This window comes from Cryptosporidium parvum, chromosome 6, assembly GCF_000165345.1.
Source record: "Cryptosporidium parvum Iowa II chromosome 6, whole genome shotgun sequence".
NCBI lineage: Eukaryota > Apicomplexa > Conoidasida > Eucoccidiorida > Cryptosporidiidae > Cryptosporidium > Cryptosporidium parvum.
Genome location: NC_006985.1, coordinates 1,052,306 through 1,078,290, shown reverse-complemented (window position 1 = coordinate 1,078,290; position 25,985 = coordinate 1,052,306). Strand labels below are relative to the sequence as shown.

The 25,985-nt window shown below is 33.7% G+C and overlaps 8 protein-coding genes and 1 non-coding gene across 9 annotated transcripts; 3 read left to right on the top strand and 6 right to left on the bottom strand.

Moving 5' to 3' along the window:
• Positions 1-1,600: 1,600 nt before the first annotated feature.
• Positions 1,601-3,124, bottom strand: cgd6_4520 (hypothetical protein; the record flags this gene model as incomplete). The annotated part of the gene is made up of 1 exon (XM_627783.1): positions 1,601-3,124. The coding sequence occupies one exon, from the start codon at positions 3,122-3,124 to the stop codon at positions 1,601-1,603; it is 1,524 nt and encodes a 507-aa protein (XP_627783.1).
• Positions 3,125-3,410: 286 nt separating this feature from the next.
• On the bottom strand, positions 3,411-5,360 carry cgd6_4510 (telomeric DNA binding protein; SANT DNA-binding domain; the record flags this gene model as incomplete). The annotated part of the gene is made up of 1 exon (XM_627782.1): positions 3,411-5,360. The coding sequence occupies one exon, from the start codon at positions 5,358-5,360 to the stop codon at positions 3,411-3,413; it is 1,950 nt and encodes a 649-aa protein (XP_627782.1).
• A 201-nt stretch (positions 5,361-5,561) lies between these two features.
• On the top strand, positions 5,562-8,669 carry cgd6_4500 (hypothetical low complexity multi-pass transmembrane protein; the record flags this gene model as incomplete). Its single annotated transcript, XM_627781.1, has 1 exon — positions 5,562-8,669. One exon carries the CDS (start codon positions 5,562-5,564, stop codon positions 8,667-8,669), a length of 3,108 nt encoding a protein of 1,035 aa, XP_627781.1.
• A 180-nt stretch (positions 8,670-8,849) lies between these two features.
• On the bottom strand, positions 8,850-9,500 carry cgd6_4490 (U2 snRNP. Hsh49p, RRM domain containing protein; the record flags this gene model as incomplete). The annotated part of the gene is made up of 1 exon (XM_627780.1): positions 8,850-9,500. A coding segment is annotated over one exon (651 nt), but the record flags the coding sequence as incomplete, so codon positions are not given.
• A 428-nt stretch (positions 9,501-9,928) lies between these two features.
• Positions 9,929-10,001, bottom strand: cgd6_4485 (the record flags this gene model as incomplete). Its single annotated transcript has 1 exon — positions 9,929-10,001. It is a non-coding gene; the product is annotated as a tRNA-Arg (tRNA).
• Positions 10,002-10,343: 342 nt separating this feature from the next.
• Positions 10,344-11,870, bottom strand: cgd6_4480 (ankyrin repeat protein; the record flags this gene model as incomplete). The annotated part of the gene is made up of 1 exon (XM_627779.1): positions 10,344-11,870. A coding segment is annotated over one exon (1,527 nt), but the record flags the coding sequence as incomplete, so codon positions are not given.
• A 1,124-nt stretch (positions 11,871-12,994) lies between these two features.
• Positions 12,995-15,172, top strand: cgd6_4470 (hypothetical low complexity protein with signal peptide; the record flags this gene model as incomplete). The annotated part of the gene is made up of 1 exon (XM_627778.1): positions 12,995-15,172. One exon carries the CDS (start codon positions 12,995-12,997, stop codon positions 15,170-15,172), a length of 2,178 nt encoding a protein of 725 aa, XP_627778.1.
• Positions 15,173-17,600: 2,428 nt separating this feature from the next.
• Positions 17,601-25,277, top strand: cgd6_4460 (large protein with ARM repeats; the record flags this gene model as incomplete). Its single annotated transcript, XM_627777.1, has 1 exon — positions 17,601-25,277. A coding segment is annotated over one exon (7,677 nt), but the record flags the coding sequence as incomplete, so codon positions are not given.
• Positions 25,278-25,548: 271 nt separating this feature from the next.
• On the bottom strand, positions 25,549-25,914 carry cgd6_4450 (possible apicomplexan-specific, small protein; the record flags this gene model as incomplete). The annotated part of the gene is made up of 1 exon (XM_627776.1): positions 25,549-25,914. A coding segment is annotated over one exon (366 nt), but the record flags the coding sequence as incomplete, so codon positions are not given.
• Between the last annotated feature and the right edge of the window lie 71 nt (positions 25,915-25,985).

The following is a 25,985-nucleotide window of genomic DNA, read 5'->3' as shown; positions in this document are numbered from 1 at the left end:
CTAGTAGCCCCTTCTCCAAAAACTTTTTTAGAACTACCGACCTCACCCAGACCAGACAAACTCCTATGCTCGGATTTCTGTAAAATGTGTTCATCAGAATTGTCCACATGCGCATCAATGCCGGTATGATGTTCATTTGAAGGAACTATTCCAAAGGGGGAGTTCAACTCATGTTCTGAATTTGAGTTTGTCAAGTTATCAAAGACGTATTGGTTTCCAGCCTCATGCTCATCATCCTCGAAGGAAAAAACGTGAATATTCTCTGACTAATTATTCATTAGATAGTTAATTAAGAAAAAGTTATGAAATAAAAGTTAATCAAGAATAATTATTACTCCAATTTCACACCAGACCTTTCCCAACCTCTATTAATGGAAGAGGGAAACAAATGTGAATGGTAAAAACTCAACTTACCCTGACTCGCTCTCCCATTAATGCCAATGCTACTAATAGGTAAACCACCAAACCCTTGAGGGTCACTCCTCTTGGACCCAAAACAGACCCATACGTCTTTAAACCAAAAATTCCCATGTAAATTTACTTAAATCTCTTCTCTCCCTTTCCTACCACCTTTATTTTTATTTCCACTTTTTATTTATTATTATCTTTATTACCCTTCCACTAAATTATTTGTGAGGAATTTGCGCGCCAAAACAACTGCATGACTAATTTCCTGTTAACTATCTGCAGAAACAAAAAAAAAATTCTTTAAGATGGAAAAATAAATCTAATTTATTTTATTGAAAATTTCATTATTTATTCTTTTTCTTTTCTTATTTTTTTCAGATTTACCCATTTTCATTACTATTCCCCTTATCTCTTTAACTTCATCATCAATAATATCAAAGAGTCAGATCTATTTTGAAATTACAAAATACTTAGCTTATTCTAAACTAAAAGTGATTATATTCTATGTGGATAATAATTCAAATTTATTGCATGCAAACTTTCTGCATGCAATCTTTCTACCGGTATTAAAAAAAGTTTTGCCAGAAATTTTATTAAATTCCATCAAACATAATTTCTCTGGCGTTTTCTAATATATTGTTGTCTATTCGTAATCTGCCTATAAAGTACTGAAATATTTGATTGGTCGGCTACCTCTGGATATATTTGAATTGCATGGTCAATTACTGACTTTGGAGGAAGGCCTTTTCTTATTAGCTCATCAATGAGCGGTAAAGTGTGTTGAGGGAGTCCTAAAAGATAATTACTCAAATCCACACTAAATTAAAAAAAGAAAGGATTTAAGAAAAATCCTCTCTTCAACAATTAACTTACCTGGCCTCTTGTACTTTTGTTTCTCCTCTGTATGGTAACCTCTGTGTTGAACGTAACAAGTTTCGTGAGATATTAAGTAAATCCTCATCTCATACTGGCAATCCACATGTTGTACACATCTATAAATAATTGATTCCAAATGAGAAAAAAACTCCTTATACTGAATGATTTTCATAATCTTTAACTTACCTATAAACGAAGCTCACAGCTCTTGGATCTCTATATACATGTCTCATTCTATATTGACTTGTCTGTACAAAGTGCTCAGCTTCATCCACAGTAGTTCTAGGTATTATAGTCTTCCAAGCTTCTATTTCGCCTATTTAAAACAATAAAGAGTCAGATCCTTTGTTAATTGTTTAGAAATATTTAACTTACCTGGTCTTCTCCTCCTTCCTCGCCTCCTTAACTTGAGCTTTTCCTCTTCAGTTAAGTAGTTATCCGAGTTCATAAAAAATTCCCCCTCCATTTGGCCTCCCATTGAATAGTTCTCGTCTTCAATTACTCCCATTTCATAGCTTTGGTCCGCCATTTTCGGCTTCTGGGATCCTAAATCTTCTGTATTACAAAACTTGTCTTGCTGAAAATCATGGCTCATTAATCCAAGATTCTCATTGTTTACGCTATCATTAATATGGCTAACACATCCGCCATCACTTGTATTTATTGAAAAGTTTGAAGAAATTGTTGAAGTTGTTGAATTGTTACTCCACCTTCTTCCTTTACTTGAATCCAACTCAACAATCTGGTGATCTGCAAACTTGACATCAGATTCCACTAAACTATCGTCGAAAATACCCATTCTAATCCTTTCTTCCGGCTCTATTCGAACTCTCTTTTGTGTATTTTCCATTGGGAATGAATGATCAAATCCCATCAGCTTTTGGCCTGATTGCATTGAATTTGGAGAAAAGGAAATTGGGCTAACTGATGATGAGGATGCAGATGTAGTGGGAGTCATCAAACTCTGAGATAAGTTTATAGGAGGTATAGCTCGTGGTGGTAGTGATATTGGTGGAAGCCCTGAATTCAATGTTAATGATGGTGATGAAGATGATGACGATGAAGATGAAGCTAACGAAGAAGAGGATGATGATGAAGAGGATGACAAAGAAGATGATATTTGAGCTGATGGCGTAGCTCCCAAGACTTTGCTAGAGGAAGATGCCCCCAATAACAGTCCATGATTACTGGAAATACCCAAATTGTTTGAAGTTGCTGATATCCTGTAACAGTTACTCTGATCTTCTACGAGATCTTCATTTGGTGGCTCCAATTGATGGGAATGTGAGTTCCCCGTGTAACTGCAGCTTATGTTCTCAAACTCCTTCTCCCCTTGATTTCTCACCTCTCCTACTTGTACTCCCAAACCTATCTCTATTCCTCCTCCCACTCCTCCTAAACCCACCCCTAAAGCTCCTCCAACTTCCCCCCCAAGAGATCCCACTCCAATACCAACGCTATCAATTCTGTGGTCAATGTTGTGGCAAATGGCATCATTGTTGTGACTAATAGTAACGCCAACATTACTTTGACCTCTGATGCTGTTCACGGAGGAAACATCATTCAAATTATTAGAGCCTGAGCCACCTTCAACATTCTCACCCAGTAAACCCTTCATCAAGTAATTATGGAAGCTATCATCAAGATCAGTACAATCATAAAAGTTATTTCCTAAAGGATCTTCCATATTAACTTGATTTGGATCACTATAATCCACAAAATGTGAATCTTTAATATTCTCCAGGCAACCATCGCCACTAATCCAATCAATCCCTTCCGAATGATCCATTATTAACTCCCTAGAGTAGGATTGGTTCCAAAGTGTTGAACTCTGAGACATCCTTAATTCTATTTTAACTCACGAAAAATTGTGTGAGCAAAGCTGTTTCTTACTCAAGATGCTCATAAATACTGCAGATTAATGATGATATGCAGCTAATCATTGCTTTCATTTCTCGAAAAACTAATTTTAGAACATCACCGCATGCATGCATGCATGCAATCTCGGGGGCGCGACAAATTATTATCGTGAAATAATACATGCAAAGGCGCCAACCCCACAGTCAAATAACAGAAAAGAACGAATTAACTTCATCTAAGTGAAAATGAAGCCTAAAAAGTAACAGCTATCCTTTAACAGAGCGATACATCTTAGTTTGTGGATCCCAAGTAACATGACCACCCTTGACAAGATTCCTCCAACGATCTTTGAGCCCCACTTCATCACGGTTGGTCAACTTGGAGGTAGCTAGGATGATTCTCCATTTTCCTAATCCAAACTTATTAACACCATCAATAAGCAAGCTTGTCTCCTCATCACTCCAACGACGGTATTGTCTTGAGACTCCAGTATTGGGACTTGCTGAAGCTCTTTTATTGGGGGCTCTTTTTGGAACAGATTGCTGCTCATCGTTTCTTCTCTTTTCAGAAACTATTGGCTTTGGGGTAAAGTCTTCAGATGAATCTGAGCTCTCAGAAATTCCCCTTACGGAAATTTTTCTCCCAGTCTTGCCCTTATCATTTGAATACAAATTCAACCTCTTTGGCCTTTCAGACTCTATTAGGTCATCGTCCTTAAAAAGGCTTTTCCTCTTCAAGCTACTCTTCTCTAAAAGAACTCTACTTCTCTCATTACTAGAACTATTCAAACTATTTTTTGATGTACCACCAGCTAAATATTGTCTGATTGCCTCACTCTCATCCAAAACAGTATTCTGTTCCTCTAAACTTTTGTTGTCTAATTCCTGAAAGGAGCTAGCCCTGCTTCGAGAATCTGAAGTATCACTAGAGCTTTCCCCATCTATCTTTTTTCTGTGGCCCATATTCCTTATATACTTAAGGTCTGCTAGGTTATTTCTTAAACAGTAGTTCAAAACCAATTGCGTCGTCTTGACGACCTTTTCACTGTACCTCGCCTTGGGTCTCAACAAATCTGGAAACTCTCTGCAAACCGACACAGCTCGCTCAAACCCAGTTGCCTCAAAAATTGAATTAAATGGTTCCTTGGGATCCACGTCAGGGGGAATTGTTTTTTTTTTGTTATCCTCCATAGATGACGTGTTTGAGCGGGCTGAGCTGGGCAGTGGTGCATGTAAATTTGTACATGAAAGTGCGTCATTAATTGCAATAATAAACTCAGAAAGATTGTCAAGTAACTCATCAAGGGAGTGCTTTAAAACAACATCAGTAAGACATTTCATGAAGGTTTCGCTCTCTGAAGTATATTTTTCTAAACAATTAGCAACTGAAAGCAAGTTGTTGATATTTTTCTCCTTCATATTTCTCCAAATCCCACAAACAGAGTCAAAAAAGGCAATAATATCCGAGTACATAATTTGTGAGCACTCTGTATATTTGGAAAAGAAGGGTGAAAGCTTTTCAATTAGAATGTTGAAGCTTAGAAGAGAAATAGGACCGTTAGGATTATACAAAAAGTTTGTGAGAATATGGTGAGTTAGCCAATGAAAAATCAACTTTGAGCTGAAAACCTTGCTAAACTCTATTAAATCATCTGAAAACGTAATATCAAAAAACTCATCGTCTTCTTCGAGTTCTAATGACAGCTTTCCTACATCCTCCTCTTTATTATGGAACAACTTGTAGATCCACTTCATCTGGTTCAGAATAAAATCTCCATCAAAGTATTTTCCCGATATTAAGGGGATCTCAAGCCCATGTGAGGACATATTTTGTTCAAAATCAAAAGGTTTTTTGGAACTCAAAGCTGCAATATAATAAGCATTAGTCTTTAAATTGTTTACTAACTCGTGAACAGGATGAATTAACAACTTAAACAACATATTTCTTATCTTTCCTTGAAAAGAAAGCTTATTAGCAAATTCACAATTCTGTGATCCCGTCCATACATGGACTGCGTAAATTGAAAGTGGAGACATTGATCTTTCATTTAAAAAATCACAATTTCGAGTCAGAAAATTAAGAGACCATTCCAGTGATGCCTCCCCAACTAAATTCCCTCGTTGTACGAGCTCTGCCTCAATCCTCGTATCATCATTGATGGAATCACTTTTTACAGGACCACTTGAAATGGAGCTCTTAGCATTTGCCGAGCTCATTCCTTACAAGCATACATCAATTAAAAAGTCAGATCGGGCGAGTTTTCCTCTATTTTTGGTCTATATTAATCTCAAAACCCTACAAAAATCGCCTCTCTGTTTCTCCTTAGTTTGATAACAAATAAATTTGGCATTTGGATTTTTTTTTCCCAAAAATGTTCCCGCCATACTGGAAATTCATAATATCATTTTCCCAACCAAATGGGGGGATCCCAATTTTTATTTTTCTCATCATTTTTTGATGATTGCTATTGTGAGATTGCAAATTGGTTATGCTCTAGTTTTGTATACTTTTTGGATTTGAATTATATTTGGGTTTTAAGATTGGGATTTGATCCTTTTAGAAGTAAATGTAAATTGGGGGGGGTAAAAAAGAGGCCTTTAGTCAAAAAGACCCCTAGGCCAGTTTTCTTAGATACAATAGAGTTACTGCAGATGAGAAGATCATTCTTCCAGTTTGTTATCTCCTTCTGTGTGGTAGCTGTTAGTTTGTTTGGAGTGAGTAATAATCAGCCAATTTCAGACAAACAACATTATAAGCTATTTGAGATTGATCATGAAGGTAATATTAAGATACCTATTGAATCCATTGAAAAAATTAGAAAAATTGAATCTCCAGTTTCATTTGTTTTATCATTAGGTCTGACCAGATCTGGAAAAACAACTTTGGTTAGCTTGATTTCAGGAGAGTCACCATCCTTTGAAGATGTAAATGAGAAGGAATCTGATGGAGTTAGATGGGTCCAAGCTAATGGAGATGGATCCATATTTGCTAATTCTTCAAGAAATAATGATTATATTCTTTTGGATACTGAGTCTTTAGTAATTGGGAGGGGGATCAACTCGTCAATTAAATTAGCAATACTGTCTCTTATTCTTTCAGATTATGTCTTAGTTAATTCAATTAATGAGATAGATATCCTGCTTATTGACTTCACAAGGCTTTTAATCAGTAAAGCAGTGATGTTTTCTAGCTTATTTGTAAGAAAACTCAATGAGTCAAGTATCCCGAATAAAAAGAGCTTAAAGAAAAACCTCATTTTTTTGGTTGAGAATCTTCATAAAACAAATATTTCTTGGATTCTACACAGGAATCTTGATTTAAAGGATGAACAAGAACCAGCAAAGTTTTCTAGAAAATATAAAGACTTGCTCAAGTCTAAATTAGAAAAGTATATTTGGCCAGAAACATCCCAAAGTAAGATATTTAAAAACCTTGATTCATTTATTGAAAGATTCAATTTTTATAAAATTCCATATTTCGGAACTGAAAAAAAATATAATGGGTACCGGTACCAAAATAAAATTGATGATCTTGATCGAGATCAAGATCATCAATTTGGGAAAGGAAACAATAGATCCATATTTTTAGATATCTTTAAGCCTAGCTCAGGTGAGGAACGTAGATTAACTGGAGCAGAAATTGCAGATTTACTGGAACTATTTTCTGAACATTCGTATATTTTCAATTCATTTAAATCTTTGAACCTTGGGATTACAAAAGGCGATCTTAAAACAAGTAACTTGGTCGAGAATACATTACTTATTTTTGGTACTAGGTTAGAAAACCAACTTTTGAATGAGAATATATATCCTTTACTGGAGATAGAAGCTGATGCAATATATAACAAAACTTTGAAAGATATCGAATCATATTGGTCATCCATTTCGGAGTTTGACTATTTTGACTTTAGTAGCTTGCTAAAGAGTGTCCAACCTCACTTCGAGAAGCAGTATAAGTCTATCTTAAGTAAAAATTGTGAACTAATAAGATCTCACTGTAGTGATGTAATTGATATCCATATTTCTCATGCAACCCACCAGATTGAGCAGTTCCATGAGAAGATTCCAATTCCGCAATCTATGCTGATAGAATTTACCAATAATTTGGTAGCTAGTACGCTGAATGATATAGAAATGGCCTTAAATAAATCTTTTGGAAGTTTTGAGTCTGATATAAGTTCCTATAGAAATAGTCCTTGTTGTAATATTGATGGGTCATTAACCCAAGAAAAGATTGAATCAGCTCTTTCAAAACTTAAAAAGAGGAACCAAGAAGAGATTGAGAAGATTTTACTAGATGACTTCGAACAAGCTTTGAATGTGATTAGATCTCTAGAAGAAGTGGACGATTCTTATTACAAAGTTAGCAAGGAAGACTTTGAAAAGAAGTTGGAGAAAATGAAGAATTCGTCCAAACTTGTTTTTAATACCCACATTACCATAATTAATGAGACTGATCTTCATTTAAAATACTGGAAGAGGCTTAACTCAGAACTGGATGAATTTATTGAAAGAAAAATGGTAGACTGGAAGAAAGTTTGTAGAAAGTACTCATACAACTTTGCTAAATCCATTGCAATTAGAAAAAACATCTCAATAAGAAATAAATTGACCCTTCCCATAGTTGATTCTGTAATTTTAGAATCTTTCGAAGATTTAAAGGATAACGTGATTAAAGAGATGAATGGTATATACTGCTCAAATGAGGAATCCTGGAAAGATGCCTTAATGGAGCTTATGAACGTAATAGAGGATGATAAAGAGCAGCTGATGAAGGAGAATTTAATAGCTCTTAAGAACTTACTCCATAGACCTCTCAAATACGCTCTCAAAAATGCAATAGAAATTGCCAAACAACATTATAATTGGATGAACTTTGTAAGAGAAGCCACAATTTTAGCTCAAAACTCTCTTGAAGACTCTGATAATTGGGGCTCCATTAATTTAGACAGCAAAACTAAAGATAGAGTCGTTGAGCTTTGGATAGAAATGGACCTTTCTGGGATTCGAAAAGGATTTGTAAGGAACCAGATTTTCATGATTGTGCGATATTTACTTTATTCACTTATATTCACAATAATTACTTTTATTACCCTCTTTAAAAATAACTCCAAGCTAGTATTAGGAGTAGTATTTCTATCATTTATTGCTTCAGTACTGCTATTTTCTTCAATAGAGCTTGGAGTTGCTGGCGAAACCATCTCACATCACCTGTCAGACCTTTTTGTATACTTTGGTATTTCAAGATTCACTCTTTATTACATTAAACACAATATTACGCTTATATTTGCTATTTCAGTCGGGCTAACATGTGCCATAGTCTATATTAGTCTAAACTTTAAAAGTGGTAACCTCGACTCAAATTCCGTGTTAAAACCCAATTCATTTCAAGAGAAACGGGGGCCAGAGATTTCACCTAGGCAAAAAGTCACCAACTCAAACTCCCCCGTTGCATCACCTTCTCTGAGAGAGAAACTTAAGAACCAAAATAAATCTTCAAATGCAGTAAGGACATTTATTTTTTAGATTAGAAAAAAACTCAATTATTTAATAACTATCCAACTAATTATATATATATATTACTAATTCGCCTTTTAATTCATGTGCTATCCACATTAAAAATCTATTTCGCAAATCAAATACCGGTGTTTGCAAGCAAACACGCATGCATGCAATTGACACGTGGTAGGCGGCAACCCCACATTGTCATTCTTGTATGGGTTTGGTCTTTGACTTGGATTCCAATAGTCTTTCAGCGTAGTTACCATGCTTTTCGTTTTTAGAATTTTGTTTAAATGCATAAGAAACTGAGATTTGTTGGTTGCAGAAGAACTGGCCATTTAGAGCTTGAATGGCGGAATCAGACTCCTGAAATGACGAAAAGTTTATAAAAGCACTATTTTTAGGGCTTTGACTGCTTTGATCATTGCCTACAATCTTTAGTGACAAGATCTTGCCAAAATTAGAAAACAGATAAAAGAGGAATTTCTCATCTATTTCCGGAGATAAGTTTCCAACATATAAATTTGCCCCAATATCCAGCGGCTTCCTGTCGTTTGAAGCTTTGCAGCACCTGATTTGTTTAGTAAATAGCTTTATTGAGTTCATTACCTTTTGTGCATACTCAACATCTGAAACAAATTCAAACTCAATAAAACCGAACCCCGAATGATGTCCTGTTACTTTATCTCTTGGAATATGAACTGATTTTACAGGCCCACACTGTGAAAATAGCTCCGCTAGCATTTCTTCATCTACTTTGTTTTCTAAATTCCCACAATACAGTGTGGCTTCCTGGTTTCTTTCATAAATTGGCTGTATTTCAGGAATTCTATTCGAAATACTCATTTTCTTTAATTAAAAGATATTTATAAATAAATAAATATATATATAAATTTAAAGATATCCTTGATTAAATATTTTGCTTATATAAGAAAGAATCTAAACTCTCTCTTTACTTTGTATCTTCTCTTTCGTAATAATATTGTATGACCCTTTCGTATTAACTGCAATTTTCTGCTTTATATTACTATTCTTAGTGAGCTTCTCTACTCATTGCCTTTCTTACACTGTATAAGCTTAGTAGTGTGGTCATTCGAGACAATTTTGCAAGAAGATGGCTTTGGGAGGAAAAAATATGCCAACGGATCTGGTATATATTATACTAGTCCAAATTTCGATGGTCTTATGCACCCGAAGTTAATTTTATTTAAAAAAAAACCGCCTTTACAACTTTTCCTAATTAAATTCAAAAAAGTTCTGGCAAAGAGAAAAAATAAAGAAAGCGCACTCGGAGGGACTCGAACCCTCAACCTCAGCCTTAGGAGGGCTACGCGCTATCCATTGCGCCACGAGTGCTAACTAGTATTCGGCTTCACTAAAAGAATAAAGTTATATACTGGCTCAAGAACCAAAATGACTCAAGTCCTCCTTTCCGATTTCAAATTAATAAAGAAAAAAGTGCAACCCGGATCAACTCACTCTGATATGAAAGCCTCTATGGCTGAAACTTCCATACAAGCATTTAAAAAAATCCAATATTAATTAAGAATCTCATTACTACCCCACATATCAAAAGATATTTAAAAAGAAGTGGTGTGGAAAATGTAACTGGCGCCGAAACATGTAAAATACAAAATTCATTATATAAAGATAAATATTAATAAAGAAATTGAGTTTGTAGAATAAAGCAGTACCTATCTAGACCTGACATCGTCTATTATTACGTTTTAGAATGTTCTTAGCGTTAATTCTTTCCTTCTCTTCTTGTCGAATATAATTCCATTCCTGAATAGTAATTTGATCTTCAGCAACAAGTTGTTTAAGGAGGTAGCAGAAGACTCCTCCAATAGTTTTTCTCCTTGACATGTCCGCTGTCAAGAGCCCGCCAGAATTCTCAACCTTCATGGCGTTTTCGTAAAGTTGCAGGCTTCTTTGTGATCCAATAGTCTTAATCACTCTAGCAATGAATTCTTTTTTTGGTTCTTGTAATCCAGTAACTATGGTATTTAATACTATAGATTCCATTGTATCTAATTCAAATCCTCTAATAACAGAGATTTCAGATGACTTTTCACCGGAAATTGACTCCAAATAAGAAACCATTTCAGGATGTTCTCTAGTTAATGCAAGGCTTAAAGGAGACATATCCCAGATATCCCTAGCTCGGACTTCAGATCCATTTTCTATGAGTATCTTCGTAATTTCAAGATTACCAGACAAGGATGCTATATGGAGAGGAGTCCTCCCGTATTTATCCTTTGCATTTACGTCAGCTCCTTTCTCAATTACCCATTTGGCGTAATCTAAATTTGATCTGAAGCTTGCATAATGCAAAGGAGTCTTATTATCTTCATCTACATCATTAATATCAGCCCCATACTTTAAAAGTATCTCCGTGATCATACGATTACCTCTAATTGCAGCAAAATGAATAGCTTTACTAGAAATTGGTCCCCCCCTACATGGTGCACATGTATGTGGAAGTCCCAAACTTAAATCTGCTCCAGAAGAAAGTAATAATTCCACAACTTCTGGGAATTTCTTTGAAACTCCAATATGGAGAGCTGTCCAATTTTTGTGATCTCTACGATTTATATCGCAATTGTACTTGAGAAGCAGCTTCATTGTTGGAAGCCATCCACAAGCTGATGCATAGTGTAATGCAGTACGTCCAACCTTATCGGTATGTAAGACGTTAGCTCCATTATCTAAACATGACTTAATAATGTCAGTTTTTCCAAGAAATGAAGCCTTTAGTAATATTCCATTGAAATCAAAAGTGTTTTCAAGTGACATAGAAAATCCCCCAACATTATTACTTGCTGTATTCATACACTCTTGTTTAATATTCATATACTGAGAATTATTTTCGTTCTCAAACCCAAACCTAAAGGACTCTCTATCTCCTTGAAGAGGATTCACATCCATATATGTACCACCAGTTTTAACTGTTTCACTGCCATTGCTAATACAAGTACTTTGTAACTGTTCCTCAAAAGTTGGAAATAACAGATCTGAATCGTCAGTGTTCAAACATTGGTGAATGAATTCATAAATCTCATGATTTAATTCATCAAACTCTCCATCTATACTCCCTATATATTCTCCACTTTTAATTTCCAATTTCTCTTTTGGGCTCTCGATCTTAATGGAATCTCTAGTCCCTCTATACTTGGCTATTTCCATCATTTTTGTTCTAACTTTCGGATTTAACTCAATTAATACTTACACACTTGTTATCCAAACATCCAACTCTTACACCCAGTTACTGCACTTCTTGCAATCCCATATAAATCAAACAACCTCCTTTTATTTTAATTTTCTGTTTCATGTCCAAACTAGCTACGGGGTTTCCCGCCTAAACTATTTATTATTCAAATGATAAATAAAAGTGGGGTAAAAATTAGAAGATTAGCAAAAATATCATTGTGAATAATAGAATGGGCAAAGTGGTTTGCATTAATAGTTAGATTCTAGAGCTTTTTTTGTAACAAGAAAAAGCTTATGAGTATATTTTCTTCCTCATATTTGGTTATTTTGTAGTAAAGAAGTCAACTTTAGCTTAATAATATTCACCCAGTTTAGTTAGATGAAGTACATTGGAACGAAAATAGGAGAAACCATTGAAACCTAATACAAACAGTAGTCTGTACCTAATTTAACTACGATTTAAGCTTAGATCCGAATGGATGAATAGAAACTAGGGAATTAAATCCAAAGTAGTGATAAGTGAAAAAGGCGTACAGATTTCTGTACAAGTGATGGAAGTAGGTAAGATACAAGAGAAATGAAAAGGTAAGAAAAATCTAAGATTTGGACCTTCCAAATTCAAAGAGGATGTTCTAACCTCATGGAAGATAATAATGATGTTTATTTTCATAGATACTAAAAATTGGATAAAAAAAAAAACTCCTCTTTCTCCAATTCCAAACAATTTTACTTGATGTTTCCATAGTTTAATCATTTTCATCAAGTTTTGAACTTTCCCTCTTAAACTTGAATGAAAGAGTTTTTTCTCCAAATTAAGTAATATTTACACCAAGAAATAAAATATTACTATTAAATTTTATTACCCCATATTATTATTTTTATTGGAGGGAAGTTTTCTGGGTAATTGCCGCCTAAACAATTATTTAATAATATAAAAAAAATCCTCTCTGGTATAACTTAAATAATAAATATTTCTGACAAAGGCGGGAAACTTAGTTACCATTATGTCTTCATAATTACCAAACAGATTTAACAAGAATTTAACAACTGAAGACAAAATTTAAACAAAAGTTGAAGGATATTACTGAGGTCTTCAAGAATTTTTAATGCAATAGAATTGAGAATAGAAGAGGATCGAGATGTATAGACTTGTACTACTTTTTAGTTTATTCTCCCTCTTGTCAAGGAGGGTATTATCACAAGATAATGGCTTCATATGCCAATGTTACTGTTCTGTTTCTCAATATATTTTTGAGAATGGAAAAATGAGCTTGGATTCAGTGGAATATTTTGCTGATATTAAGCCAATTTCTTTAAATCAGGAAGGAAAAGATGGTATCTTAGACTTTTCTGATAGCCAGCCAAAATTGAGATCATTAAATGGTGCAGTTTCTGAATACAGAACAGGTACAATTGCGCTATGGAACTCAGGTCTCGACTTGAAATCTATTTCTTCAGTAGATAAACCAATTGGAGATCATTCAATGGTTGATTTAGTTTCATCATTTGATGAGATCTTTTTGAATGTTAACCGCATTACAAAGTCTGCAATGGCCATTGACAATAATACTCCAGCTGTTTTAATATTTAAGAACAAAGAAGGAGAAAGCACTTTCAATGATGAGGAATATCGTCAAAGATATTGTGAGAATGCTTGCCAGAGACCAATTTCAAATTTGAAGAAATACTCTTATTCCAAGACAGAGTTTGTTGAATTATCATACAGAGGAAATATCTTCAACCAATATCCAGCTAAAGACTCCAGTCACTATTCAGGCTTAAGCGAGTCAATTAAGACTAACTCTGGTAAAGGAAAGTGTGAAGCAGTTGCTTCCTCAATGTCAGGTACTGAGACAGCTTGGCATTTAATATTTGAAAACATCAGAAAGGAAAAGACTGAGCAGCTTCTTAAAGAGAAATTCGTTCAGATGTATCCAGTTGTTGCCAGAAGCGTTTCTTCTCCTGTTGCAATTGAACTCACAGCTTCTTCTAAGGCAGACTTCTCAAACACTGCCTCAGCAAGAGTTAAAGCCTTTGAGAGATTTATGAAGAAAAAGTATGAAGTTAACTTCTTTGACTTACCAGAAAATATGCCAACCACTCTTGAACAACAGATCTCTCCATTATTCCAATTTAGAGCTAAGTTGTACTTCGAGGGTAATACATGGAAGGTTGATGAAATTTATTCTGGGTCTGAGACTTTATCTCAGGATTATTCTTATGAATTCTTGAATCTTCTCCTTTCTAAGGAAGAGACAGATAATTTGGTTGCTTCACAAAAAGAAGCTATTGAAGCATGGGCCGAAAAATTCTGGAATTCAGGTCATGCTGAGACTCATGTAGTTTTACCAGCCCCATTGGAATCACTTGAGGAGATCTCAAGAAAGGATAATAAGCTCGAGGATTTGGAAAGATGGATCAAGGCAAAGGAACGCCAGGTCAGATTTGCTACTGGTGATGTTCCAATTTCCCTCTTACAGTTTGGAGAAAAGAAGTCTGGAATTCAGTCTTTATTGAAATCCTCAGAGCTTTCTATTTCTACAGAGGAAGCAAATGTTAATGAAAGCGCACCAGAGAGTGAACATTATGAAATTGAAGAGTCACCTTCTCCAATCAAGCAAGGAGAAGAGCTCCATTTAATTTACTATGGTTTACTCACTTTGAATTGTTTCACTCACCAAACTCAAGGTGAATCAGAAGAGAGTTTCCATCACTCTAACATGGTAGCATTCAATATTTTCCCAGACTCCTTATTAAGAAGAGATGGTGATAATTCATTTATGAGAATCCAAATACCAAAGAATGAGAAGAGATGGAAAACTATTGGTGGAGTATTCGACAGCGAAAATTCAATTAACAACTTGATTAGGAACTCTTCTTACAGCTTCGTCTTACAACTCGCAAAGTACAATCCTCAATTATATTTAATTTTATTCAGAGACTTGAAGCATATTTTCGGATTTGGTAACCCAAAGATTTTCTCATTAAACACTTGCCCTGTTCCAGTTGCTAAACATCATGTTGAGATCATTTCTGAAAATGAAAATACCTTACAAAAATCCATTAACAAGGTCTTATTCTCAGATCCATTCCACAACATCTCCACAACAAAGATCAAGTTTTCTGATGTAAACCATTTCAACTCCCTTGTTAACACAATGTCAAAGTGCTTAGGTGTTGTACCTCCAACTGCCAGAATTAGAGTGAACGATCACTTTAAACATCCACGCTCTGTTATTAGTGACTATGTTTGCGCTATTGATGGAGAAAACCAAGACTATTTACTCCAGTTATATTCCAAGTACAATATTAACTAATTTAACTCTGCCGTAATTTGCATTTAATAAAAACGAGAACAAAAATTAAACTGAAACGAGAAATGGCTGAATTGAATCGAGCTGAATTAAGCCAAGCTAACTGAGTTCAGTCTCGAGTCCGAGGCTGGCTTATCCAGGTCTTTATTCTAAGTAACTTTCGGGGCTGATTTGAAAGTAGTGGGAGCTGAATGATAAAGATTTATTATTATACTAATTACCATAATTTACCGTTATTGACATTTTTCATTACTCAGCGCAGAATAGCTAAATAAGTCGTCTGGGTTATTTTAAGAGTAACATTAGATCTGGTCACAAATTCAAATAGGAACAGGAGAAAAAATTTTTTTCCTTACAAATCATCAGATACTATATGTATCATGCCCTGGAATTTGTCATTTCTTTATACCAATCCAATTTAACTCTTGCTTGTTTAGTTGTTACTCGTGGATTCTCACCATACTTCTGCTGACCATATTTTAGTTAGGGAAGATAAATTACCTTTTATATTTTTAATTCGCCCATCTTATTCCAGTCCTTTTCTTTTTCTAGTGTACTTGCTAGTTATATTCGACTTACTGGTGCATCCACATGCAACCGGTCTTCTTCTTGTGCATGTCCTTACATGCGTCCACATAAAATACTTGCATACCGGTATAGGATAAATCAATTTACACGTAATGTTTTTTTATATAAATATTTTAATGTGGAAAGTTAATTCTAAGGAAAACATTATTTTTTCTTCTCTTTTTAATTGAATTATTACTTTATTAATATAAAGAATTTTATTGGAAATTCATACAACATACGTATTTCCTCACTTTTCTTCGCTCGTTATTTATATTTTTTTCTTCTAATTAGCACTAAAAATCAGCTTAAATATAAAAAGTCGATTTAGTCTATAGTAAAGGAGAGGAGGGGGGAGAAAAAAAAATAACATTGTAATTTAACCCTTCTTGGTTCAACAGAAAACAAAGGAATAAGATTTAAGAATATAAAAAGGGTAAAATATTGAATTAATTATCATAAAATTCTTTTCCAAAAAAAAAAAAAAAGAATTTATTTTCAACTGTCTTAACTCCCAACTTTGGAAATACCAGATTATTTGAAAAGAAAATCGATTCTCCTACAAACTGTCGAAAATAGCTTGTAAACAATTATCTACCTTGAACAATTTACAAGCCGTCATACTTTATTATTTAAATGGTTTACTGACCATATTCCTATACTTAGTATCCAAATTTTGCCCAAAATGCGCCATCTGGTAAATTAACAAATTGCATGCATTGCCATTTTCCCGCCTGTTTCATGCATACTGGCATGCATGTTTTTATATTCTGAATATTTTTCTTTGCTACCGCGTGCGTGCATAATTGAATCTTTTTTAACGAGGTTAAGAATCTATTTTTATACGGCAAGGAAAATTATCCTAATAACAACCCCAGTACAAGCAAGTAAAAAAAATAACAATTAATCCAATAACTCTCTAACAAAAAGAGAAGATTTACATAATTTTTAAATATATATTAATACTGATTATTCAGGAAAAAGCCGAGATCCTAAATAACATTATTGTATATATTTATATTTTTACATTATATCACTTGCAATATCTCAATCTAATAATTTCAAAAGACATTTGCCAACTAGCAAAAATAGCAAGCAGAAGACCAGAAAATCATTAAATTTTCAACTTATTCTGCCTGATCGTATATTACTCAAAGTAAATATTTATTTATATAGAGATATTATTGATTTCTATATATTTCTCAAAATTTTGATCGCTATTAAAGTTAAGTTTGATTGAATTCATTTAGGAAATTCATATATGGCTATAATATTTAACCATGGCTATTAATAAAAGTAAGTATTATTATAAAATTCTGATATATTATGAAAATAGGTTATCAGAAAAAAAATAGAGAAAGAGAGATATTTTATTCTTAAAGCAATTAAACAAATTCTTATGTTGAAAAATTCAAATCATTTACTCGGTGCTATACAATCATCTTAATATTTATGTAACTGTTATAATGTATATTCAGAATCAATTCAAACATTGAGAAATATCAATACTTTGATTTAATCTAAATTATTAATTTTAAATACAATCAATATTCTATCTATTTGGTAATTATTTTTTATACATAAAAAATTTTTCTAAATAGAGGGAGAAAAAAAAAGAAAAAATTATTTATTACACGCTCTAATATGGTGATGATGCACAAAATTTTTTATTGCATACCGGCCTATTAATTATCTGGTACCGATCAACTCAATTCAAAGAAAATGTTGCTTTAAGAATTAAAAATATTGATAATTGAAAAATAAATGTTCAATTGTCATTTCTCTATTAATTCTCCTATTGATATATCAAAATTTTACTTTTAATCATTCTCAATTTTCTTTTTAACTTTTTTTATCTTTAGCTCAAAGAGCACCTGATAATGGTGTAGCAACGGCTATTTCGTCAGCAAATCAACACAAGAAATTCAAGAGAATGTTGCTGTTTTCACTCAGATCCCTTAGTGATTTATGTGTACCTCCAACATTGTTATACAAGGAAAACTCCTTGGATGCAATGCAAAGAGGTATTTTAGAAATTATGAGTGAAGCATTACAACAATTCCCTGATGATGAAGATATTTCAACAAATTGTGTTAGAATTATGTTCGGTATTTCCGAGTTTATGAAAGAATCACAAGATGCTGAGTTAACTAATATGTTTATTTCAAGAGGAGGATCCAATACTGTCGCAATGGCTGTTAATGGTCTTGTTGAATCAAATGATTCCGCCATCTTAGCTTCCATTTGTACCACAATTGAAAATCTATTTTGTATTGGTGCTCTTGATTCTACAACTGCTGCAAGTTGCCTTGGTAAATTCTATGAAAGTAAATATCTTGGAAGTTCTGAACTTGTTAAAGTTACTGGTGCAATTTGTGCTATTGCTCACCAAGAAAGTGGAATTGCTGCATTAGTTCAAGCAGGAATTGGATCAAAAACTCTTAATTTTGCTCATAACTGGACCAAATCTGATAATGAATCTGCTGCATTAATAGAAAATTGTCTTGAAATTGTTAGATTATGTGCTAGTTATGGTGATGTACCAGAAGATGCACTTAAAGCTGTTGTACATATTATTGATTTATATCGTAGTAGAAGAGGTATCACAGAAAAAGGAGGTGCCTGTTTGGAATTATTAATGAATCCTCAAAAACTTATGGAATGTTTAGTTGTTATTAAATCCCCAAATTCTGATATTACTCAAAAAGATGATTCTTTGACAATGCTTTCAGCTATGGCTTATGTATCATCATTTGCTGATGAAATTGTTAGACAAGGAGGTATTTCTATGGTTGTTGAAGCACTTAACCAAGGTGTTAGTGAATATTCTCAAAGTGGAAATGAAGAACATACTTCCAAATCTAGTCGTATTATTATTGGATCATTACGTGTTCTTGCTAGAGTTGCTTCAAATCCTTCAAATGTTGATAATTTAATTGAAATTGGAGGTATCGATGCAATCTGTTCAGCTTTTACAACTTGTATTAATAACCTTGAAATCTCTACAGCTGTATGTCAATCATTATATCCATTATTTGTAAGAGAAACTACTGCTGTTGCTGCTGCTTCTATTATGGGAGATCTCCTTCAATTATTCTATTCTAATGTTGAAAATGATAAAGATTTTACTAAATGTGCTGCTGATCTTTTATCCATCGCATCTCAACATGCTCCTCTTGCTGAAGCTCTTATTAGTGTACAAAGTGTTGAAATTCTTGCCACATGTTTAAATTATTATTGTGATGATGCAGCATATCAATCAGCTTCTTTAGCAGCTTTAAATCATTTAGCACCATTTATTAAAACATTACAACCCATTTCAGAATTTGGTGGTATCTCAGGTATCGAGAAATCTATTATTGAAAATGTTAAAGATGAAGTACTTGTTACAACTGCTATTCAATTAGTTGAAAAACTTTCTACCGTATCAGATAGTTCAATTTATTTAAGCCAAGGAGAAATGGTTAGTGCTGTTTTAGAAGCAATGTTGGTTCATAATTCTAATGATTATATTAAAGAAGCTGGATTAAGTATATTAGAAATTATTGCCACTGATAAAGATGTTACTTTACATACAACCAATTTACCAAAAGTTGCTCTTTCTGATCCAAATGCTGCATATAAAGATTTAGCTGCTATTGCTGGTCTTTGTAAAATATCATCTCTTGCTCCTTTATTCTCTTCATTAAATATATGTGATGATATTCTTGGATATGTACGTAAATGGATCTCAGAAAGTCCATTTGAAGGACAAGAAAAACTTATCTCAGCAGCTTTTCAAACTACTAGTACTCTTAAAATTTCTGAAGCACAAGGAGATCTTGGACCTACAATTGTTCAACTTTTAGATATTTCAACACTTCCACAAATGAAGACTTTTGCTGAAAAGAATACTAATGATAATCCTGTTGTTGAAAATATGAAAGCTGTAAGAAGTTTAATTGAAGTACAACGTATTGGATCTGATGAAACTGTTGTTAATGTTGTTAATTCACTTGTTTCAACAATAAGAAAATATATTGAAAATAGAGTTGTTCAACTTCAATGTATTAAATCATTCTGTATTATTGCTGAGACAGAAAGTGGAGCCAAAGCAGAAATTGATAATGGTGTTATTAAAGTTTGTCTTGCATTCCTTCAACGTACAAAAGTACTCTTGGAATGTCAAATTGCAGGTTTTACTCTTTTATCTTTATTAGTTAAATATTCTCCAGAATCTATTGAAATCTTACGTAAATCTGGTGCTGTTGAAATTGTACAAGGTGCTATGAGACTTCATAATAGAAGTTCAGAACTCAGATTAATTATTGCTCCTTTAGCTTTAGCTTTAGTACCAGTTGGAGAAGTTAAAAAGATTATTTCTGAAAAAGTTGGTGAAATTAAGATTTCACTTGATTCTGGTGATTTAAAAACAATTCTTCAAGCCATTATTACATGTAATGAACTTGCTGTTACTCCAGAAGGATGCAAATTTACAATTTCTGAAGGTATTCCAGCTTTAATTCCAAGAATTGAAGAATTAGCAAGTTCAAAGATTAATTCTTCAGAACATGGAGTTGTAGCTCAAAATATATTATCAGCTTGTTCTACACTTTGCTCTTTATTAACTGCTTCTAGACCAGGAAAAGTTGCAATAGTTAAGAACAATGTTACTGTTTCACTTTTAAATATGTACAGAAATCTTGCAAATTGTTCATTAAATGAAGAAGTTGAAACAGGATTAGTTGACAATTTAGTAGCTGTTGCTAATATTGTCAAATTTGATGTTAAAGCAGCTGAGACTTGTTTTGAAAATGGAGCAGTACAATTAATTTGTACTAGTTTAGATAACTTCCAAGATAATGAGAAGATTTTAGGATCAGCTTGTTCTGCTATAGCAGCAATGGCAACTTCTCCAAAAAGAGTTGAAATATTATTAGCTGAACCATCCTTTAATAATTTACTAACCAGACTTGTTAATACTGTTAATGAGAGTTCAAAAGCTGAGGTTAGAATTAAATGTTTGAATGCTATTAATGACTTAATCAGTAGTCATGATACTTCTATAATTCAAATTACTACTGATGTTGGTAGTATTGTTGCAGCATTTGGAGTTGTTGATAAATATCCATCAGAATCTTCTCAAATTAGAGCAGCTTGTAGAGTTTTGAATTCAATTGGTAATTATGTTGATATTAGAGCATACTTTGAACAAGATCTTCATAGATGTGTAGAAGTAGTTCTAAGAGCTTTAGATGCTCAAAAGAATAATGAAGAAGTTGTTGAAGATTTATTAATTCTTCTTAATAATTTAACCAATTCAATGGATAATACCATATTAAGAGAATGTGCAATAATAGAACTTATGCAGAATGTAATGATGGTACATAATGATAATCCTGCAGTAATATCAAAATGTGGTGAAGTTTTATCAAAATGTGGAGCTGATGAAACTATTAAGAGTCTTATGGTGAGTATAATTAATACTCAACAAGAAAATGGACCAGATTGTGCAAGAGATCTTGATCAATTATGTCGTCAACTTGCAGTATTTGTAGCATCTCAACCAGAGAATCCAGAAGATGCACTTCAATATACTGAAGCTTGTTTACAATCTTTAGTAGCAGCAGCAGCAGAATATCCAACAGATATTAGATTATTATCTTCAATTGCAGTATTAACACAAAGAATTACTGATAGAGCTTTTGATAATTCTGAAGATTCCTTTGGATCTTGGGCAGTAGCAACATCAGGAATGATGCAACATATCGAAGATAATTTAGAAGATACTTCTGGTAAAGCAGTATCTTCAAAGAGATATGTATGTTCTGGAATTAGAGTTCTTAGTGGTTGTTTAAATAATCCATATACAAGAAATTATGTTCTTGAAAGATGTAATAATGGTACTTTCTTACCTCATATTGGAGAGATCTTGGAAAAATATCAGAGTGATTCAGATGTAGCAGCTGAGACTTATGAATTTATGAGAATTTTAGCAGAAGATCCAACAGGAGCTCAATATGTTGCTCAAACTCCAATGGGAGATATTTCAACAATTATTTCAACAATTAAGAAACATCGTAAGAATGATACTGTTGCTGTAGAAGGAATGAAACTCATTGGTAATCTTGTAATTAATGCTGGAGCAGATTCTTCTTATATATGTTCAGTAAATGGACTTAATGAACTTCAGGGACTTACTGAAGGATCAAACAAGGCTGATATTAGAGATGCAGCTTTATGTGATCTTATGACAAAACTGATTTCTGCTGGATGTCAATTTGAAGATAAGTCATTAGTATCACGTCAAATTAGGAGATGCAGAGCTTATGATGATGATCAATCATTAGCTGAAGCAAGACGTGAAGGAGTAGCAGTAGCAATTTCAAAATTGATAGCTTCAGCTTCAGAATCATCTGAAAATGGTAAGATCCAAGGTATAGATTCTCCAGCTGAAATCTTATCAATGATTCAAACTTACCCAACATCTCCAGATGTTGTTCGTGAGGCAACAAAAGCTTTAACTCCAATGCTTAAAGTAAATGAAAATGCAGCTTCTTTAACTTATAACTCAGTACTCCCAATTCTTGCAACTTCTGCATTACCAGTAGTAACAGCTGATCCATATGCAGCTGATGCAGTTGCTGATTTAATGCTTAATCTCGCTCAGATTCAAGGAATGGGTGTAGAGATGTCCCAAAATCAATGTACTGATGATATACTTAATGCAATTTCACAGCTTGGAGATTATTATGGTGATGAATTTGGACAAGCTTTGAAGGCAAAGGTTGAAGAGATTACAAATACCATGGCTTCTGATATACCAGCAGAACTTTCACTCAAGGTTGTGTATGATATGCTCAAACGTAGAGAAGCTGAAGGACTTTCTCTCAGTATTACAGAGTCAACAGCTGTAGCTGAGAAGTTAGAGTATCTTGTTCAAACAATGTCTCAGCTTGTTACTCAAAAAATGGATGGACCAACTTCCATTGATTTTAAATTTGGATGTATGGCTGCTCAAGTAATATCAAGCATTCCTGAAGATGTTGAATATTTGGTTGATAACCAATGGCCAAAAACTATGTTATTAAATATTCAAAATCAAGATTGTGATACAAAACAAGCTATTGCAAGTGGTCTCATTGATATTGCAAAGTCTGATAAAGCAGCGATTCAATGTGCAACAGCACCAGGTACTGCTCAGATATGTTGTGATTTTGTTCAGGAAATCCACGCAAGTCCAATGGATGAAGCAAAAAAAGAAGAATTATTGATTGTACGCATCCAACTGGTTGAGAAAATTGCTGTTAGCAGACAACTCTTCGTAGGAACCTCAATGCTTGATATATTGCTTTCAATTTGGGAAGCCTATGATAATAAAAAGTACTCTTTAAATATCTTGAGACATGTATTTAGAGCTTTAAGAAGAATTGTGTCTGATGACTTTGTTAGCGCTTTATTGAATGCAAATGTATTAAAGAGATTGATTGCAATCATTAAAGCAAAGAATGATATTGGAGTTCTTCCAGATGTTTTGTATTTGTTGGGTTCTCTTGCAATTATTCCAAATATTAAATCAGAAATTGGAGAGAATGGTGGTATTGATTCAATATGTGAGTTACTTAGAGCTTCAATCAAGATGCCACCAGAACAGATTTCTCCAACAGTAACAAATGGTTGTTTAGCTTTAGCAAATTTAACCATTCAACATACCAATAATAAACAAATCTTTACCAAATCAAAAGGTCCAGAAATTATAAAGTCTTTGTTTAATTCTTACATTGGCTATTGGGATGTAATAAATTCTTTGGGTGTTTTGATTGTAAATCTTGGATACAAGAAAGACGAAACAAAGAAAGAACTTGGATCTTCTGGTATCCCTGCATTAATTGTTCAATTCTTAAACTCTTATAATGGAGAGCAAGAAAGAATCGCAACAAGGGCTTTTATGTCAGTATTAAAAGCTGTAGCAAATATGTGTTTATACACTCCAAATATCGCAGTTTTCGCTTCAAGTCATATAGAGAAAGTTTTCAATCATTTATTAGAAGTTTCTTCCAACTTACCAAAAGAAACAATTTTGATGGAATTACGTACTTTATGTAATATTGCATCTGAGAATGAGGCAAGTCAATTAGCTTCATTTAATATTTTAATTCAACCATTGTTGAATTTAGTATTAAACGCTCCAGGAGATGATCCAGACATCAAGAGATTATGTTTCGATGTTCTTTCAATGCTTTGTAGAAGTCCAAGTAATGCAGCAGACTTCTTTAAGGCAAATGGAACTGATATAGTAATTAAACAATTACTAAAGAACGATTATGATACAGGATTAATGACCTCTGCTATTCATCTTTTATCATATCAGACTTCAGTTCCTGAACAAATGGATTACTTGGTTTCTGCTGGTATATATAGAGTTATTATTAGCATTGTTGAAGGTAAAGAAGGTAGTTCAGATCTTAAGATTGCAGCTTTCAGACTCCTTCGTCGTTGTATGTCAGATCCAAGCAATGCTTTAGACTTCCTTAGTATTGGTGGAGCACAGTCAATTTGTGAATCTATCAAGAATAGCTCAGATCAGACTCTTGTTCTTGTAGAAGCTATTCGTGTATTGCTTGGACTTCTTTATTCAGGAAGCCCAGACTCAGAATATAGTGCAGCTGATGCACCAAAAGGATACCAAGTTTGCCAGTTGGATGTGAATGATTGCAATGCAATTGTAAAATCTGTGAATCATGCAATTCACAAGGAGGAGAATGGAAGACATCTTCGTTTAATGAGAGCTGGATTTGGTATTATGGCTTATTTACTTTCTGAGAATTTATGTATTGAATCAATAGCAAACAGTGAAACTGTGAATGTAATGAGCAAAGTAATGACAATTTTTGCTTCTGATATGGATTCTACTGCTTTGATATGTCAGTATATTTCATTCTTGAGCAAATACGCGTTAGATTTAGTTCCAGGAATAGTAAATGATGACTTTAGAAATGCTTTAGAAAATTCAGCTTCTAAAGCAAAAGGAGCAAGAAAGGACTTCGTCACAGGTGTAAGCACAGCCATAATGTCTGGTGATTACTCAGCTTTATCAGTTCTTTGTGGTGAATTTGACTTCGATATTACTCATTGGAATGTTGAACCTTATCCAAATGGTGTACAAGATTTGCCAAAGGAGACCAAAGACTTCTTGAGAAACGGTGGAAAACTTAAGATAGTTTTGGATGGGAAGTCAAGAGATGAGTTTACATGGAGAGCTTCTCAAGACTTGTACAAACTTGAATGGAAGGTTGGTACTAAAGATAATGATTTCAATAACTCCTTGCCAATTGGAAAGATTAGAAACATTTGGAAAGGCCTCCAAAGTACGGTTTTGAAGGCTGCAAATATGGTAGAACCAAGGAAGATTACTGGACCTACTTGCTTTGTAGTAGTTGGGCCACCATCAGAAGACCAGCCACAGGGTATGGAACTTTCATTAAAAGCAAAATCAAAGAGTGAAAGAGATGGAATTATTGAGAACTTTGTCATGTGGAGAGAAGCCGCAACATACCATTGATTAATTTAATATTGGGAGCTGCGATTGATGAATCCGTTGTTTTGATTTGAATTTGATAACTCGAATATAAGTAATCTCTAAGTTGAAGTACCAATATGATACATAGTGATAGATTCGAACCAATTTGTTGAACATATCTCTCGGCTTTTCTTTTTTTTCAAACATTATTAAGTGGTTGTTCAATAATTTAATCGTAGTAAGAGGTTATTTATATTATTAAAGTATTAGATTTGAGATAATTTCTATTTTTGGGCTTTTTTGTTATTTAGCTTTAAGACTTCTCCGAGTCCTTTTGATTGGATAAAGACGTATCTTCCACCATCGTGATTCTTGAAGCAACGAATTCCGAACTCTCAAGAAAGTTCTGGGCACAGTTCCACAAACAAAGTTTCTCTTTCCTCGTTAGACTCTTTCCTCCACCTCCTGATCCTCCCACAACACACTTCTTATAACACCTAGAAGTCAACTTTGCCATCATCTTCTGTGATTCTACAACTCTTTGCAGTAGTTGAAGTTTTTCAATAGCCTGAATAGAACTGTTCTCCTTTTCTCCCTCCATGATTAGTCCTTTTCTTTTCAACTTTATTCCCTCGATTTCTTTTTTAACCTTAGAAATTTGGCGCCAATAATAAACACGTCAAAGTTAACAAATGACTGGTACATGCAAAATGGGTAGTCATAGTATTGGCGGCAATCGTTTTACAGAGA